Source organism: Monodon monoceros, unplaced genomic scaffold (genome assembly GCF_005190385.1).
Source record: "Monodon monoceros isolate NGI ecotype Baffin Bay Population unplaced genomic scaffold, NGI_Narwhal_1 Super_Scaffold_4, whole genome shotgun sequence".
Lineage (NCBI taxonomy): Eukaryota > Metazoa > Chordata > Mammalia > Artiodactyla > Monodontidae > Monodon > Monodon monoceros.
Genome location: NW_021703781.1, coordinates 12,324,329 through 12,340,785, shown reverse-complemented (window position 1 = coordinate 12,340,785; position 16,457 = coordinate 12,324,329). Strand labels below are relative to the sequence as shown.

Genomic DNA, 16,457 nt, shown 5'->3' with positions numbered 1-16,457 from the left:
CTGCTGTACAGCAAAGTGATTCAGTTATACATATATATGTATATGTGTGTGTGTATTCTTTTTTTAAATATTCTTTTCCATTATGGTTTATCATAGGATATTGAATATAGTTCTCTGTGCTATACAGTAGGACCTTGTTGTTTATTCATTCTATATATAAAAGCTTACATCTGCTAACCCAGCCTCCCACTCCAGCCCTCCCCCAACCCCTTCCCCATGGTGACCACCAGTCTGTCCTCTATGTCTGTGATTCTGTTTCTGTTTCACAGATAGGTTCATTTGTGTCATCTTTTAGATTCCACATATAAGTGATATCATATGGCATTTGTCTTTCTCTTTCTGGCTTACTTCTCTTAGTATGATAATCTCTAGTTACATCCATGTTGCTGCAAATGGCATTATTTTTTTTTTATGGCTGAGTAGAATTCCATTGTATATGTGTACCACTGATGTGATTTTCTGAATAAAAATCTTACCATGTCTTAAACGTATAAACCATTTTAAATTAGAGGCACATTTATTGTGTCAAAAGCATCAGTATTAAAAATAATCTGAGGACGATTGTAAAAGGATGGACATTGCCCTGGAATCCCTCACTTGAAGGGGAATTTGTGTTCTCACTTATTTGGTTGGAGGAATATAGGTCAAGGACCATGAGAGATCCAGAGTACTGTGTGGCAATTGATATAAACTTATTTTAAAATTAAGGATATTACCTTAATTTTGTAATTCTTAATTCCACTTAATCTGAGGATTAATCATGACATGATGAGAACATCATTGGCTGGAGCCACTGATGGCTTTAATCCACCGTCGTCTTTGACCATGGGGCTAAATGAGGCAACATCCTGGTTTCACAGGTATGTGGGTAGAGATGAGGCAGGAGGCTCTTCCAGCAGCTGTCATGACTTTCATTCCACAGACTCTCCACTTCCATAGCCAATTCCTCTTTCACTGTAGCTTCTCCTTTATTTTTTAGTTTTTGCTGCTAGAAAAATCTCTCAAGCTCATTCCTTCTCCTGTTCTTAAACAAATGATTTCAGGAAATTGTGCCAGCAACTATTAAGCAGAACAAAATAACAGGTAGGAGGTATGCAGACAGACTCATCACTAAATCATGATGGCTTGAGTCAAGGTAGTATTAACCTTAGTATAAAATGTTAAGATACTATGAGATATGGCTTAAGATAAGGTTTTTAAAAATCTGAGGTTTTTCTAATTCCTTTTATTTTTGTAGGGGAAAGAATAAAGGTCTCAATATTACTAAGCTGGTTGGGATGTGGAGAGGTGAGAAGCTGCTATTTTGGGTGAACATTTGATGAAACAGGATGCCGGCAGAGCTGTGTCTGGCCCTCTTCTGCATGGCTTTTCTACAACAGTAAAAGAAAACCCAGCAGAACCACTAACTCCATGCATTTGGGTGTGAACCCAACATAAACATCCATACTTCTTCATTATTTTAATATTAATGCTGCTGGAGATTATCTTTTACAAAGCAAGGGAATGTCTTTAGAATCTGTCACCATGGTTCTTTTAAAATCATTTAGCGTCTGTATTGTTATTAAGTAAAACACATGGATTTAGGGAAGATCAAAGCAATGAGTCATCAGTCCATCACCTCACAAAAGGATGGATGTCTGGCATCTGAATATCACCGAGCTTCAAAAGAGATGGTTAGCCTAGTGAAAGAAAATTACCCTGCTCAGAAAATCATAGTGATGAAAATGCAAAGGTTCAGGACAGACAATAAACAAAAAACAAAACCACCCCTTTACAGGCTATGACTCTTTGAACATTCTGTCTCTCCCTGTTTTACTAATCCACTTTGATTATATCATTATATATTTAATGGGCACATAGCTGAATAATGGGGAAAGAAAGAGCATCCAGGACAAAACGGGAAAACCCTGCTCTGGATCTGCCTGAAGCCTTCCGATGCTTTGTCAAAAGTGGAACTACCATATCAAAACTGTTGTTTCACAGGTAATGTTTGCTGAGAGCAAAGCTAGGTTTAAAAAAATTTTTTAACCATGTATGAATGAGTAGTACAGATGGCCACTGACTATGGCAGAAATCACAATATTTGAAATGGGTATTTGAAAATGGGCTGAAAATTGAGATTCAATGCGTCATCTCATTCTGCTTCCCCTCGTGCCCACACCTACCTGAATTTGCAGTTGCTCTAAGCGGATGTACAGGTGTCACCATGTGTCGTTGTTCACTATGAAGACTCAAGAAGACTGGAAGTTTGAGTACCTAGCCCATGTTTCTTCAGATGTTTTCACTCATATTACATATATCAAGACATTGTATAAAACATAATGGCTTTGATACATACAATTACACTATGATACTTTTCATATTCATAAGTGTAGGGATGGCCCAACATTCACACAGAATAGGGCGAGGTAAATACCAGAACCCCATAGTGAGGGTTCTGTGAGATGCACCCAATGAACCCTGGTTATGTTTTTTTAAAAATTTTATTTATCTATCTATTTTCAGTTTAAAGTACATGCATAGGGACTTCCCTTGTGGTCCACTGGGTAAGACTCCGCGCTTCCACTGCAGGGGACCCGGGTTCGATCCCTGGTTGAGGAATTAAGATCCTGCATGCTGCACGGAGTGACCAAAAAAAAAATAAAATAAAATATCTTAGGGCTTCCCTGGTGGTGCAGTGGTTGAGAGTCCGCCTGCCGATGCAGGGGACACGGGTTCGTGCCCCGGTCTGGGAAGATCCCACATGCCGCGGAGCGGCTGGGCCCGTGAGCCATGGCCGCCGGGCCTGCGCGTCCGGAGCCTGTGCTCCGCAACGGGAGAGGCCACAACAGTGAGAGGCCCGCGTATCGCAAAAAACAAAGCAAACAAAAAATATGTCTTAAAAAAAAAAAGTACATGCATAACTATTGAGGACAAGTTTGCTTACCGCTGAATATTTTCTCAAACCTTGCTGTGGGTTCACTTTTACCCTTTCTGAGAAATAGTTGTAAAGTGAAAAGAAAGCCCTTAGGAGGAAGAGTCAGTACAACTGCCTCTGCTCCCAGTCTGCTATTAACTGGCCAGGTGACCCCAGGGAAGACCCGTCAGGGCTGCAGGTGGCTCTAAAGATTCCCCGTTTCCAGAAAAGAGCTAATCTGCCTGTAGTTTTGTCCTTATCATTACAAGTATTTCAAACATTGAGGACTAATGAATGGTATTAAGGTAATGCTATTAGTAAGATTTAGCAATTATTTAGCTTGCCAAGTAGCAGTGTAACTTATAGTAAGTACATGATGTCCAGCCTTAAAAATAAAACTAGTCTATTCATATAGGCATTTCTGCTGAACTTAAATGGAAAGGTTTTTTTTAACTTTTAATTTGACCTACTTTAATTTTAGCCAAGAAATTAAATTCAGTGTATTTTCAAGCAAATTTTATTCAGAACATAGCTTAACATTTTTACTTCCTGATAATCCCATTCCTGTTATTTCTCCTGTGGTAAGCCACTTTCATTTTAAAAATAGATCTGTTCTACGAGACTTAACTTGGCCCTGGTGGTTGTCCTCTTATGCGAGTTATTTAATTTAAAAATAGAACTGTCTCAGTAGATCTGTATCAACTAGTTGCTGATCGTTTCTATCTGGAATAAACTCTAATTAGGCAGGCAGTTCTGTGGAGTCATGTTTGGAAGCATTATAATCCAGTTATATTTTCCTCCTTGGTGACCTGACAGAAGGCTTTTGTGTCCAAGTTGATGATTTCAGTGTATTTAACTTATAAGTTTTTTCTTAGGCTAAATTTAAGTTCCTCAAGGGCTGGGGGAATTTTATAATTTGGATGAAAAAGAGATTATCGTTGGAAAGTCGTTAACATTTAACATTTTTATAACAAGTAATCACCACTAAACTTTTTACATCAATCAAATGATTCTTTAACCCAGAGTAATTTTAATTAAAATGCATTTGTACGTTTTGGGTGTATTAAATACAATCAGTGTTTCTGTGAATACGTATTTCTAGAGTATAAGGATATGAAACACAATTAAACAATAATAAGGTATAATTTTTCTACTTATTGAGTTTAAGTTGTTTTAATTTTTCAACCTTTAAACAAAATTTGTCTGATTTTACAAAAAAGAGTCTTATATGGTTAGAAATTAACTTACTATTGATTTTGTGATGTTTTAAGGCCTTAATTCTAACAAGAAACCTTTTGCCTTACAGACTTTTAGAGATGTAGTTATTTGTTCCTTCCCAAAAGTCTGGAACTTAAGTTACAGAAAATGAACATAAAACATGTTATATATCACATACTTTTATTATTAAATATTAAATATAGCTTAATACATTTTGTTACTTAAGTATATAATTTGATATATTTTATAATTAATTTTCAAAACTGGGCTCTCTATCAGACCTGATTATACAGTATCACATCTTGAAGTATTGTTCAATCAGATTTATGAGTTCATCATCAGTAAGGATAATTCCTTCCTCAAATGATCTTTTGTAGGATTGGGCCATATGATCCTATCATTAAAAGTCCTGTTTTTTTCCCAACTAACCAGCAGAGAGCACTTTAGCTTGTAACATGAGCATTGTATATATAAGTGAATACAGTCAAGATGATGCTTTATCAAAGAAATGGGCGGACAGTCATCTTTACTCATAGCCTCACTCTCTCCTGTCAATTCCAATTTGTTTCATCAATTTCCTAAATTTTTCATTAATTTAAGCATACTTTCTTAGTTTAAAAAAGTTATTATAGTGACATTTTCCCCAAACACATTCTTGCATTATTTACTTGGCCGGAAAATTTCACGTTAGCTTTGTTTTGTATATTTTATAATCTTAATTAGTTTGTAAATTTTTACATGAATGGACTAAATTTAGTCTCAGTTTCTGTACACTTTTTGATTTTTTAAATAGACTCCTACTCTGTGGATACTCAGTAAATAGTTGTTGACTAAGACTTCCCTGGGGAGGTGATTCAGCTCAGTAATTGTTTAGACACTAGGAATCAAAATGTCAGAATTCTACTATAAATGGGTACACTATCTTTGTTGCTTGACTAGTGAAGAATGCAGAGACTTAGATAGTCTTCCTTCAGTTCTCTTGCTTACATCCTTTAGCTCAGCGGTCCCCACCCTTTTTGGCACCAGGTACCAGTTTCGTGGAAGACAGTTTTTCCACAGACCGGGGCGGCGGGGGTGGTGGTGCGGGGGTGGGGATGGCTGAGGCAGTAATGGAGCTATGGGGGGCAGCAGATGAAGCTTCCCTTGCTCACCTGCGGCTCACCTCCTGCTGTGCGGCCTGGTTCCTAAGGGGTCCCCGGGGGTTGGGGACCCCTGCTTTAGCTTACACAGAATTTGTATAAAGCACCTACCTCACCTTTGTCCCTCCAAAGGGCCACAACTAACAAACCCAGGCTTATCCGATTGTAGTAAATGAAAGATCAAGACAGTAAATGTATATAGCCAGTTTCCCGGATTTCCCTGTGTTTTGAACATGAGCAAGGGAAGAATCATAGAAGAAGTTGAAAGGTTTATTCTGCCACATCATGATATTCTACTTTTCATTGCTTAATGAGGAATGTTGAGAAATAGAGCAGAAAGTAGGAACTGTGGGTAGGTAGCAGTTCCAAGTCAGCAGAAATAGTTTCGATCCCTGAGGCCATTCAAAATTCTGGCCACACCAGACCTACTGAGATGTAAGGAATTAAATAATGTGGAACCTCAGAGTGGAAAAGTGGCTCAAGCAGCTAACCCACAGTTGGTAAAATCCATATCGCTCTTTGCAGGGTCATTCACATCCCCGTTCCCGGCGTGCTGGGACGTGGGGACCCATCTCAAGCTTCCCTCACCCTCAGCTCTTTCTGGGGGACTTGTGGTCTGAGGTGTAAGGGATGGAATATTAATTGCATATAGACACAAACCCCTTTTGTATGATAGGTAAAGAATGGGGGATATTTTAGCATAAACGTCTGTCCTTTTGGTTCAATATTTTAGCATCATTTCCTCAAACCAGAGCTAAATCCTCCCACACACACCACTGAAAATAAGCCCTTGGGACATATTTTTCCCTGTGCTTTATATTAATTTTAAGACACTTACTCCCAAATACTAAAAATGTTAATATTAATTTGAATCCAAGTTCGAGTGAGGAAGTAATATGATTTATTACTAGCTTCTGGGCCCCTAAGGATGGGCTGGCCCTGCTTTCCATTTTCTTCTCCCCTATCCATTCGTCCCTGTCTTCCTGCCCTGCACCCGTGTCTGTTATATGCTCAACGAGGTCCATAGCAATCTTAGTAGTTGCCCACGGTAGCTGGTAGAACCTGGTTCCTTCCTGAATCAGAATGTATCTGACACTCTCCACGAGAGCTTAAATGACACCTTCTGGTAGGAATTCAGCTATGTTTAAATGGATGGAAGGCCTGCGGAGGGAGTTTCCACCTAGGTGTGAAGCCCCCCAGATACTGAGAAAACATCCCGAAGCCTCGGGCTTGGGATGGCGTGCAGCATGGCATGTGTAATGTGTTACCACGGTCAAGAAGCACAGAACGTTTCTGCAGCATAGACAGCAGCTTTGCTCTTAGTATTTCCTGAATATTCTGGAAGACTTCTAGTTGGTTGGTTGGTATATTCATGGGAGGAGACCAATGATTAGATATGAACAGTGGCCCATTGGGGATGGGACTTTCTGTAATTAGCCCTTCGTTAGGAATCTTCAGTTGAAGATTGGCAATTTGCCCATCTTTTGGCTTATCGCATAAAACAAGTAATCATGGAGAAGTGTAACCTGTGGTTTTTCTAGTAGTAGTAGGTCTCTTTTATTGTTTGAATCACTGAGTGTTTTTTAAGAACCAGTAACCTGATCTTTTATCACTCCGGGGACCCGCCTTCTCTGCTCTGCCCGACGCATTCAACACATGTGTTCTCCGGGGAGGCCCGGCAGCACCAGAGCAATTTACATTCGGCTTCCCAGCCTGCGAGGGGCAGCAAATCAGCCTCTGGGAAGGCTTCGGAGACTTGTCAGCAGTCTGTAGCTTATTTCTGTGTGTGTGAGGGGGTGTGTGTGTGTGTGTGTGTCTCTCTCTCTCTGTTTCTCTCTCTCAACATTTACAGGCTGGAATCACTGTGGAGGAACAAGCAACAGAGTCTTGTCAGGATTTTATCTCAGGGTAATGATTAGTTTAAAAATGAAAGGCAGGGATACTGATTTTCGTTAGAGGAAGAATTGACTGTTTGAGGTAGAGAACCCCCAGTTTCTTCCTGAGGAAAGCTGAACAGGGCGACTGCAGCCCGTGGCTCTCTGACAGCAGCAGGGGCTGGGTTTCAGCATCGGCTGCTGGCCTGGGGAGCACCCGTAAATGGACTTGGGGCTCAATGCTGTGACTCTTTGTCGTGGCTTTGGATGTGGGAATACCGGCGGTGATCTCCCGTCTTTTATAAACTCACCTGATTTAAAGGAAAGATGAGTGAAGAACCAAAGGAGAAAAATGCAAAACCTGCTCACAGGAAAAGGAAAGGGAAAAAGGTAAGAAATGAATAAGCAACATGTTCTCTTGTATTGTTCTCTGGCTCCGGGGAAGGGAGTGATCTTTAGGCTGGATTTTAAGAGATGGGATTTTTAAGAAGCTGCTAGAATCAGAATGCTTTTGTTTTCCTGGTCTATTAATGGGTGTGTTCTGTGTTGGGGAAAAGCATCACAACTCGGATACATTGCTAAAATATTTCAGCGGTTAAATACAGTCATCTAGATTTCACTGAAGTGGTGTGTTTTTCATAGTGATATTCAGGATTATTAAGTAAACACATGTCCTAATTATGTGGGTGGGTGGGGTTTTTTTACCCTTTAAATTTTTCAGAATGCTTGTTAATCAACAGGGTACAATTACTAATGAATATTACTATGGTATAGATGTTTAGCTTTAACACATATTTTAAGCAAACTGAGGGAAACCTGTAGTTATACTTTAAAATTGCAGCAGGGAGGTGAGCTCCATTTTAATTATTTATCAGCTTATGGCTGACAAATCTCAGATTTGTAGTCGACTCTGCAGTGGTACAGCCGTGTGCCTAATTTGTCCGTTATAATTTATAAAATCAATTTCGTTTGACACATAAATTGAAAAATCTTCGAAATAGCAATAGGTGATTATTGTAAACCTGTAGATTCATTTTGGTTTTCTTGCATGTGTATATCTTGAAATGTTTCTCCTAACTTTTGCATACCTTTTGAAATGGGTGAAAGAGGTAATTCCCTAGGTCTGACATTTGCTTTTGATCCATTGTGGTTTATAAACTGGCTTCCATAGGGCGTGCCACCAATGGAAAAGACAGTTGTATATCTGTAACAAAGAAAAACAAATCCTTAAAATAGGATTCTAGTTCATAGCTGTTTAAGGAAAATTTGGATGATATTTTTTTAATCCATACTCAAAATCTTCAGATGTTATATTTTAATCATTAGGACTCTTATATATAATTGTGATTCTTTAAATGCTTCCCTGACCCAGTGTAATGTATGCTCAGCCAGTGGACACATAGAGCATGGTTGGTTAGAGTAGAGAAGATAAAGATTTCAACTACTCATTGAATTGTCAGGCATTAAAATTTTTTTTCATAATCTCTTTATTATTTATGAAAAGGTTCATTTGAATACAGTGTTCTTAAAAGAGCTACTCTGTCAGCAGACTACTCTGAGGACACGTTCATGAACATGCCAACATTCTAGGGCAGTGGTTTGACATCCTGCAGATGGTGAAGCTGTTCAGGCTGACTTGAAGTCAGCCCTGACTCCCTGTGCATTGTCTCCGCGGGGACTGATGATGTTGCAAAGGTGCTGTTCTGGTTTCCCAAGGGAGCAGGTCACAGCTGCCCAGCACATACAATTTGTTTAACGCGTGGCAGAGTGGTGCTGGTCTCCAGGAAAGGTGTCAGCTCTGCTCATGTTTATGAGATACGTATGGCCTTAAGTGTCTGACAGGCCCCACCATGACTCTGAACACAGAGTGTCAAGGGAAGCCAGACAGACATCATGAGGCCTGACAGTGCAGCCCGGATTAAAGTGAGCAGTGGCTGGGTCAGTTGTAAATCATTGAGCTTTTATGTGGAATCCTTTAACATGGGCTTTTTTTTTTTTTTCTCTCTCTTCCTTGAAATTTTTCCAGCCATGTTCCATTTCTCTTCCTATCAGGTTAGCCTACTCAGAGCACAATATCAAGTCAGTTGCTTTGAGCCCTTCCACATTCTGCCAGCTGCTGCCAGGGTCCTCTTTACGAAAACCTTCAACCTCACGCTCTGCCCCACGACCTTCCAGTCCCCCTCCCACCTGCTCAGTGAGGCCCAAATTCCTTGACTGTGGAGCGTGAGGCCCTTCACAATCTAACCTGAACCCACATCCTGGGCTTATTTTCCCCTTCACCATTGACTTCATTCATATCTGATTCCATCCAAACTGGAGTTCCTACCGGTCCTTGAATGAATGAATCCATTTCTTCTGATCCTTGTCAGAAGCATCAGAAGAAATGCATGGAGGAAACATTATGCATGGAGAAAACATTTCTATGCTGGCCCCTTGATGAAATCCTACCCATCCTGGCAGGTGCAACCCAGATCTCACCCTCTTCTTGAAATCTGTCAATTCACCCTAGTTAGAAGTCAGTCAGTCTTACGGACTGACACAGCACCGGGTCCTTTCAGGACAACTGACACATTCTACTTCTTTTTCAAGTTATCATGTACCTGCTCTGTTCCCTTCATCACACTGAACCCACCGATATTTGCCTCACAAGGCACTCAGCATGCTCCTTGTATGCAGTTGACACTTAATAAATGTCTCATTGAGCTGTCTCTACCATTTGCTGACCAGAGTTCACCAAGAATTTTCAGTGTGAGAGCAGATGCGTATCAGATAGGAGATATCTTTTAAATGAATAGGCCTTTTCTTCTCATATTTTCTGGATAAAGGATGCAACATTTTTTGTCCTTAAGTAAACACACACGTGTGTGTGTGTGTGTGAGAGAATTCCATTTCCTCCTAAACCAAATATTTCTCAAGGTCTCTGGGTGTTTCAGATGACCTACACTGTAGCACTGGTGGGTGTGGTCAAATGAAAACCTTTCAGGTGGGAAATATATGGAACCTGCCAAATTTTTTGGCAGCGAGCTCCCCAAGTATTTAAAAATTTTCCTAGTTATTTATGGAGTTATTTTCATATAAAGTTTAGTGTGGAATCCTTTTTGTATAGGAATATATCTCAAAATGGCCTTAAAAATTATGTGTTTGTGTTGAGTGTTTTCAAAGCAGATTACATGCTTAAGGGCATTTGGGTATAACGTCTCTCCTGAGACATGTTTAATATTGGAGTCAGCAAGATAAATGTGATGGAATCATTGTATTATTCCTTTGTTAGCACATAGTGAGCATTTTGGATTTTGCTCAGAGATATAAGGATTGAAATTGATGTTAGGAAATGTTTCTTCTGTATTTAGTTCTGGAATGTGAAGAGGATGTGTGCGTGTGTGTGTGTGTGTGTGTGTGTGTGTCTGTATGTTTCCCCATCCCATAGCTGTTTCTCTCTCTTTATGCTGGTTACAGGAGAAGCATTTACTGCAAGTCGGGGGACCTGAGTTCTAAACTAGTCCTGCTTCTAACTTAGTATCTTGTCTGGATAAAATAATCAAACTCTTTATTTATAAAATAAGGTTCATATACCTGGCATAGCTGTCAGGGATATTATGAAAGTAAAATAAAAATAGTAAGACTGTGTTTTCCAAAGAGGTTTTAAAAGGATAACATCTAAATTCAAAGTGGTTATCGTCGTGGAATTTCAAACTTGCTGTAGAATGGCTGATTCTATAGTCGAAATGACAAATGAGGACGTATTGTCCCATCTCATGTTATACTGCCAGAGGTGCTTAGTTTGAGTAGCCGCCAAAGAGGAAGTGTAAAAGTGGCACGTAATGATTTTATTTATTTACCATCTGCGTTAGCCAGCTCAGGCTGCCATAACAAAATGCCTCAGACTGGGTGGCTTAAGCAACAGAAGTTTATTCTCTAACAGTCCTGGAGAGTGGAAGTCCGAGATCCAGCGCCAGCATGATTGGGCTCTGGTGAGGGCTCTTCCTGGCTTTGTAGATGGCCGCCTCCTTGCTCACATAGCCTTTCCTTGGTGTGTGCGAGTGAAGGTCTCTCCCTGCTTCTTCTTATGAGGCCACCACTCCTGTTGGATTAGGCCTCAGCCTTATGGCCTCATTTAAACGTAATTACCCCCTAAAAGCCCCGTCTCCAAATATAGACACACTGGAGATTAGGGCTTCAGCATGTGAATTAGGGGCATGGGGGAGATGCAATTCCAGTCCATAGGAGCATCCAAAGAAGGTTCCAAAGAAGTCTAGGTTCCCAACTTAAATATGCTTAATAAAAAACGTGACAGTGATTGAAGCTCTTTCAAGTAATTTAGTTATTCAGCAGATGCTATATGGTAGAAAGAAAGCCTGAGACTCATTACTGGACTGGAGCCAACTATAGTATACCAATCCCTGCAGAAAGTATAGGGTACCAAATAAAGGCGAGTTCAGGTTCCACTGGTGGCAGAAGGGAGGGAGTGGTGAATCCATTTGAGGATGAAATCAGGAAAAGATAGATAGAAGAAGGCATGCTTGAATTGATGTTTAGAAGATATCTGTTTTTCCAGTGTTCCCCACAGGGTCAGAAGCTTCCAGATAGAGAGTGTGGGATAAAAGAGAAAGATTTGAAGTAGCCGGGTATACTTAGGGATGTAAACATTAGTACAGTGATGTGTTTTAGCAACATATGAGAATGGAGAAAAAAGGCAAGGACCATCTCAAGGAATTTAAGCTAAAGACCTCTTTTTTTTTTGTCCTGGTATTTAACAAAAGACTTTAAGCAGATGAATTATCAAAGTAAGACTTGCTTCTTAGGAAAGCATCCCTAGTATTTGGTAGAAATGCTAGGTCTGTATTTTACACCGTCATTCCATCTAGTAGGAATATATGTCATCATGTCATATTGTTTCATTGCCAATGATGACTGTGGAATTGGTCCTTTGAGTGTTACATTCAGTGATTGTTTTTCAGTGTTAGATTGAAGAAAAATACTTATTTAGACCCTACTAGGTAATGAGTGCAATGAGTTTGCCTGTTTTCTAGGGTACTTCAGTAAAGGGATTTTCATCATTTTAGTTCAGTTCCCTTTTTCATCTTCAGAACCCCAAATAACTTGCTCTATGTAAATTTGTTTTTATAGTTTTTTTTTTCTTCTGAGGGTGGACATCACAGTGTTCTCTCTTTCTCTTTTCTGTCACATCCTTGCCTTATGTGTGAGAGCTGTACTTGTTTCTTCTGTGATGTAGCTTAAATTATCTAAATGTGTACTCATTTTTTGAGGGACAGTCAAGGGAATGTTCATTTCTGATTTTCATTCAGTATTCCTAATGCTTCTGGATTTGCACTGTTAAATTTTTCTTTGATTCCAGGGTCTCCAATGAGGGTGCCTTCAGTACCTGGTTCCCTCTTTAGAGTGATGGTGTGCTGTCATACCAAGAGCATATGGCAATTGTGTTGACCTGTAATTTTTATTTGTGTATTTGGACATTGTTCAATTGCTCACAACTGCTCTACAAGTAGATATCTCCTCCAAGTCTTTTATCGGTGATTGGGATGAATTATTTAAGTTATGGTTCACTGAGCATGATCACGTGTCCAATGCAGTGTAACTTCTGAGGGGCTAATGACACGCTCCCCCTCAAGTGGCTCTTATATCTTTTACCATTTCACTATATGCATCCACGTCAAATGTTTTTTTCTCTCAATCTTTTTTTTCTTTTTTTTTTCTTTGCGGTACGCGGGCCCCTCACTGCTGTGGCCTCTCCCGTTGTGGAGCACAGGCTCCGGACACGCAGGCCCAGCGACCACAGCTCACGGGCCCAGCCGCTCCGCGGCATGTGGGATCCTCCCGGACCGGGGCACGAACCCGCGTCCCCTGCATCGGCAGACGGACTCCCAACCACTGCGCCACCAGGGAAGCCCTCAATGTTTTATAGTTAGAAATTTAAAAAACAAAAAAATTTTTTTTAAGATTTTCTTTTTTAATGTGGACCATTTTTTTGAAGTCTTTATTGAATTTCCTACAATATTTCTTCTGCTTTATGTTTTGGTGTTTTGGCCTCGAGGCATGTGGGATCTTAGCTCCCTGACTAGAGATTGAACCTGCAGCCCCTGCATTGGAAGGCAAAGTCTTAACCACTGGACTGCCAGGGAAATCCCAGGAATTTTTAAATGTTTTTTATTCTCTTAATAGTCTTCCTCTCAGTTGTTAATCCTTCTATCACAAATGCTATCAACTTTGTAGTTCACAGGCACTTCCAATGGTTAAATGCAGATATTGTGACTCTTCCGATAATTCATTTGTAATGGTATTTTCTTGAACTTAGCATTGGAGTTTTCTGCTTTTAGTGCACAGATCTCCATGTTGTCTTTGTCCAAGGTTTTTGTGCATTTGGGAACTTTCTTTTTGTAGGGAGAGATTGAATGGATTCAGAGAACCTGGAAAATAACTTCTTGATTTCAGAATTTCATGAAGTAATAGACTTTCTTTATAATACCACCTTTAAAAAATCAACTATAGTGAGGTAGGTTTACCTGGAGATTTTGTTTCAAATTTTTTGTTAAAGCTTGGTATAAATTTCTTTTATGTATAGCAGCAGCCTTGGGGCCTGGGCTTGGAGCATGGCTTTTAAAACAAGGGACTGATATTCCACAGGTTTATAATCTCTCCCCCATAATTTCAAAATCCAAACCAAAAACCTAAAAATTTCTTCCTAACTTCTTTGGCGGCAAAATCTGACCTAACCTGAACTCATTTGGCAACAAAACCTGTACTGACCTTATGTGAAGCTATTTATAGTCTTTATTTATCCTCCTTAGCGTGAATATTCATATGTTTTGCTGCAGAAGTAGAAATTCTGTGTTGATGGGGTGCTGTCCCAAGATGCTGCTGGGGGTGTCCATAGTATTGATATATACCTTTCTGAAATCTGAAAAGTTCTGAATTCCAAAGTGTTTCTGGCTGCAAGGAGTCCAGATATGTAAATCTGTATAGACTTCTGAGCTGGGACTAGGGTGAGCCAGTAGGACTAAAGGTTAGTTTGGAGTGAAGGAGAGGGGGCTTTTTTTGTCCTTAATAAATTCCAGATAGAATGGAGCTCTGTAATGCCGGGCATTGTATCAAAGGTCCCTAATGCAGTTTTCAGTCTTGTAGGAAAAATTATTTCCAGGAGCATTGTAACAGATACTGGCTTGCTTGGTAATAAATCTGAACATTTGGACAGGGGGGTTTGAAGATGTTTATAAAGCCTGGCTTTCTTTTTCTTGCTTGCTTGCTTGCTTGCTTGTAGTGAATTGTGGCTTGTCAATTAGAAGGAAAAAGAAAAGATCCTAATGTATTGTTTATGTTATTTAGGAAATTCTTAATTTTATGTTGTTCATGACCATTAGATGAGGTCATAAGAAATAACTCCAGTATATATTTTCTGAAAGAAAAGAATCTAGACTTTGGGGAAAATATTGTTTGAATTGTTGCGCCTGCTCGCCAAGAAAATACTGTTAATCATATGAAGGATAATTAATTTCCCACAATGAGCACATAAAATGACTTTCACTGGCATCCATCTTAAATAAAATTTCCCATTTATGGGCATATTTTTTGGGGGGGGCATATATTTTACCCAACTTAATTTTTAAAGTTTTCATTCTATTTTTTCCTCTCTGTCTCACATAATTGTAAATATAAAGCAACTTATTACATGGCTATGTTAATAGCTTAAAAGCTAGAAGTTTCTCTCAACTCCCTATTCCTCTATTAATTTTGTAACTCTCGTCTTTGGATTCCGTTGGTCCTTCCACCACCTGGGAGGTAGTAGGAACAAAGAAGATTTAAAACATGCTGTCGTAAGACATCTCTTCAGTATTTTAGAGATACCAGTGGGTATACTGGCTTTCACAGTATCGTTAAGAAAAATAAAACTCTAACTCATTTATGCAGTTTTAATGCTTGAGTAGAGTTTAGATTGGGAAACTCAATTTGTCTACAGAGACAGAACTTTCATCCTTCACTCCCAGCTCACTCATCTTTTAATTAATGTTCCACAGCACATGAGAGATGTTCGTCAGGCATTTCTGCCGTGTGTGTGTTTTAAAACACAGTATAAACAAGCAAAGCTATTGAATAGATCTAGTTTTTCGTTTTGGTTCTGTCTCCATATCATACCATTTATTCTTTCAACAAGTATTTTTTGAGCACTTACTCTTCTAGTGCAAGGGATTCATCAGGGAACAAGACAGACAATAAACAGACAAAATGGATAACTAGCAATAACTCAATAGAAAAATTCCACCTGAGGCTGCTATGCTGGAGGAAGATTCAGAGAAGGGACAACTCTTAGAGCCAGGGTGGCAGAGAAGGTGACCCTGAGCCGTGAGCTCACTCACCACAGGGATTTGGTCAGCTGTGCAAAGATGACATTTTAGGCAGAAGGAACTGTTTGGGAAAAGGGCCCCTGTGGTGTTTGGGTTCCGAGGAAAGAACATCACTTTAATGGACTTTCCCGGTGGCCCTGAACTTTAAAGATCTCTACACACAGCTCTCAAATGTTTATTTTTGTTTGTTTGTTTTCCCTCCTGGAATTCAGTTCATGTTTTATGAGTTTTAAGGCTAAGGGATAATATTTTAGGGAGTCAGCTGGGGATTTGTGGTATCTGAGCAGTGTAGCACCCGGTGAACTTGTGAAAAGGATGAACTTTTATTCCGCTTTTCACTTTCCCTTCAGTGCTACCCATTGTTAACGATTGTGACGTAACTACAATGAGGAACTTAAAAACGTCTTGCAGAAACCCACATCTCTTAAGCCTCCAATTAACAATTACTTTCCTCCTTGGTACACAGTCTACTTGATAAATTAGAAATACAAATACAGGCACACATCAGAAACTGAATTTAGTAACCCTTGATATGATGTTTGTGTACAATAATTTTGCAAGTTGCATGTATGTAGCCTATGAAATATACATTGCCTTAGAATATAGGGTCTATGATATTATGTCATATTTACTGTCAGTATTTTGTGGGTACTTAGTGAAAAATTAAGCAGTAATTGTAGCAAACCAAGCAAATTCCTGACACAAAGCTTCATCTCTAGATAATTTATCCAGAACATTGTATAATTTCTCTTTGTTATTTTCATGATACTGGCTTATTTAGTCTTTACATGCAGTGATTTCATCACTAGGTAATTTACCTTGGCATTTTACAGAAATGAAAAGTCTCTCTGGAACATTATCACGTTATCTTCAATGTTGGTTTCACTGTTTTTCAATCTAGTTCACTTTAACATAGAAGGAACATTAAAGATACATACAGAATTTGAACCATTATGGTCCGATTATTAATGAA

At 39.4% G+C, this 16,457-nt stretch overlaps 1 protein-coding gene across 3 annotated transcripts in view; it reads left to right on the top strand.

The window, feature by feature from the left end:
* The window catches only part of ANK3 (ankyrin 3), a 677,213-nt gene that overhangs the window by 159,237 nt on the left and 501,519 nt on the right, over positions 1 to 16,457 (top strand). The window contains exon 1 of one of the 3 annotated variants that reach the window (XM_029244864.1): positions 7,318 to 7,517. The exons of the other annotated variants lie outside the window; for them this stretch is intronic. Within the exon in view, the coding sequence (XP_029100697.1) occupies positions 7,455 to 7,517 (63 nt within the window). The 5' untranslated portion in view covers positions 7,318 to 7,454. Of the gene's footprint in view, positions 1 to 7,317; positions 7,518 to 16,457 lie in introns of those variants that run through there. 3 annotated transcript variants of the gene reach the window in all.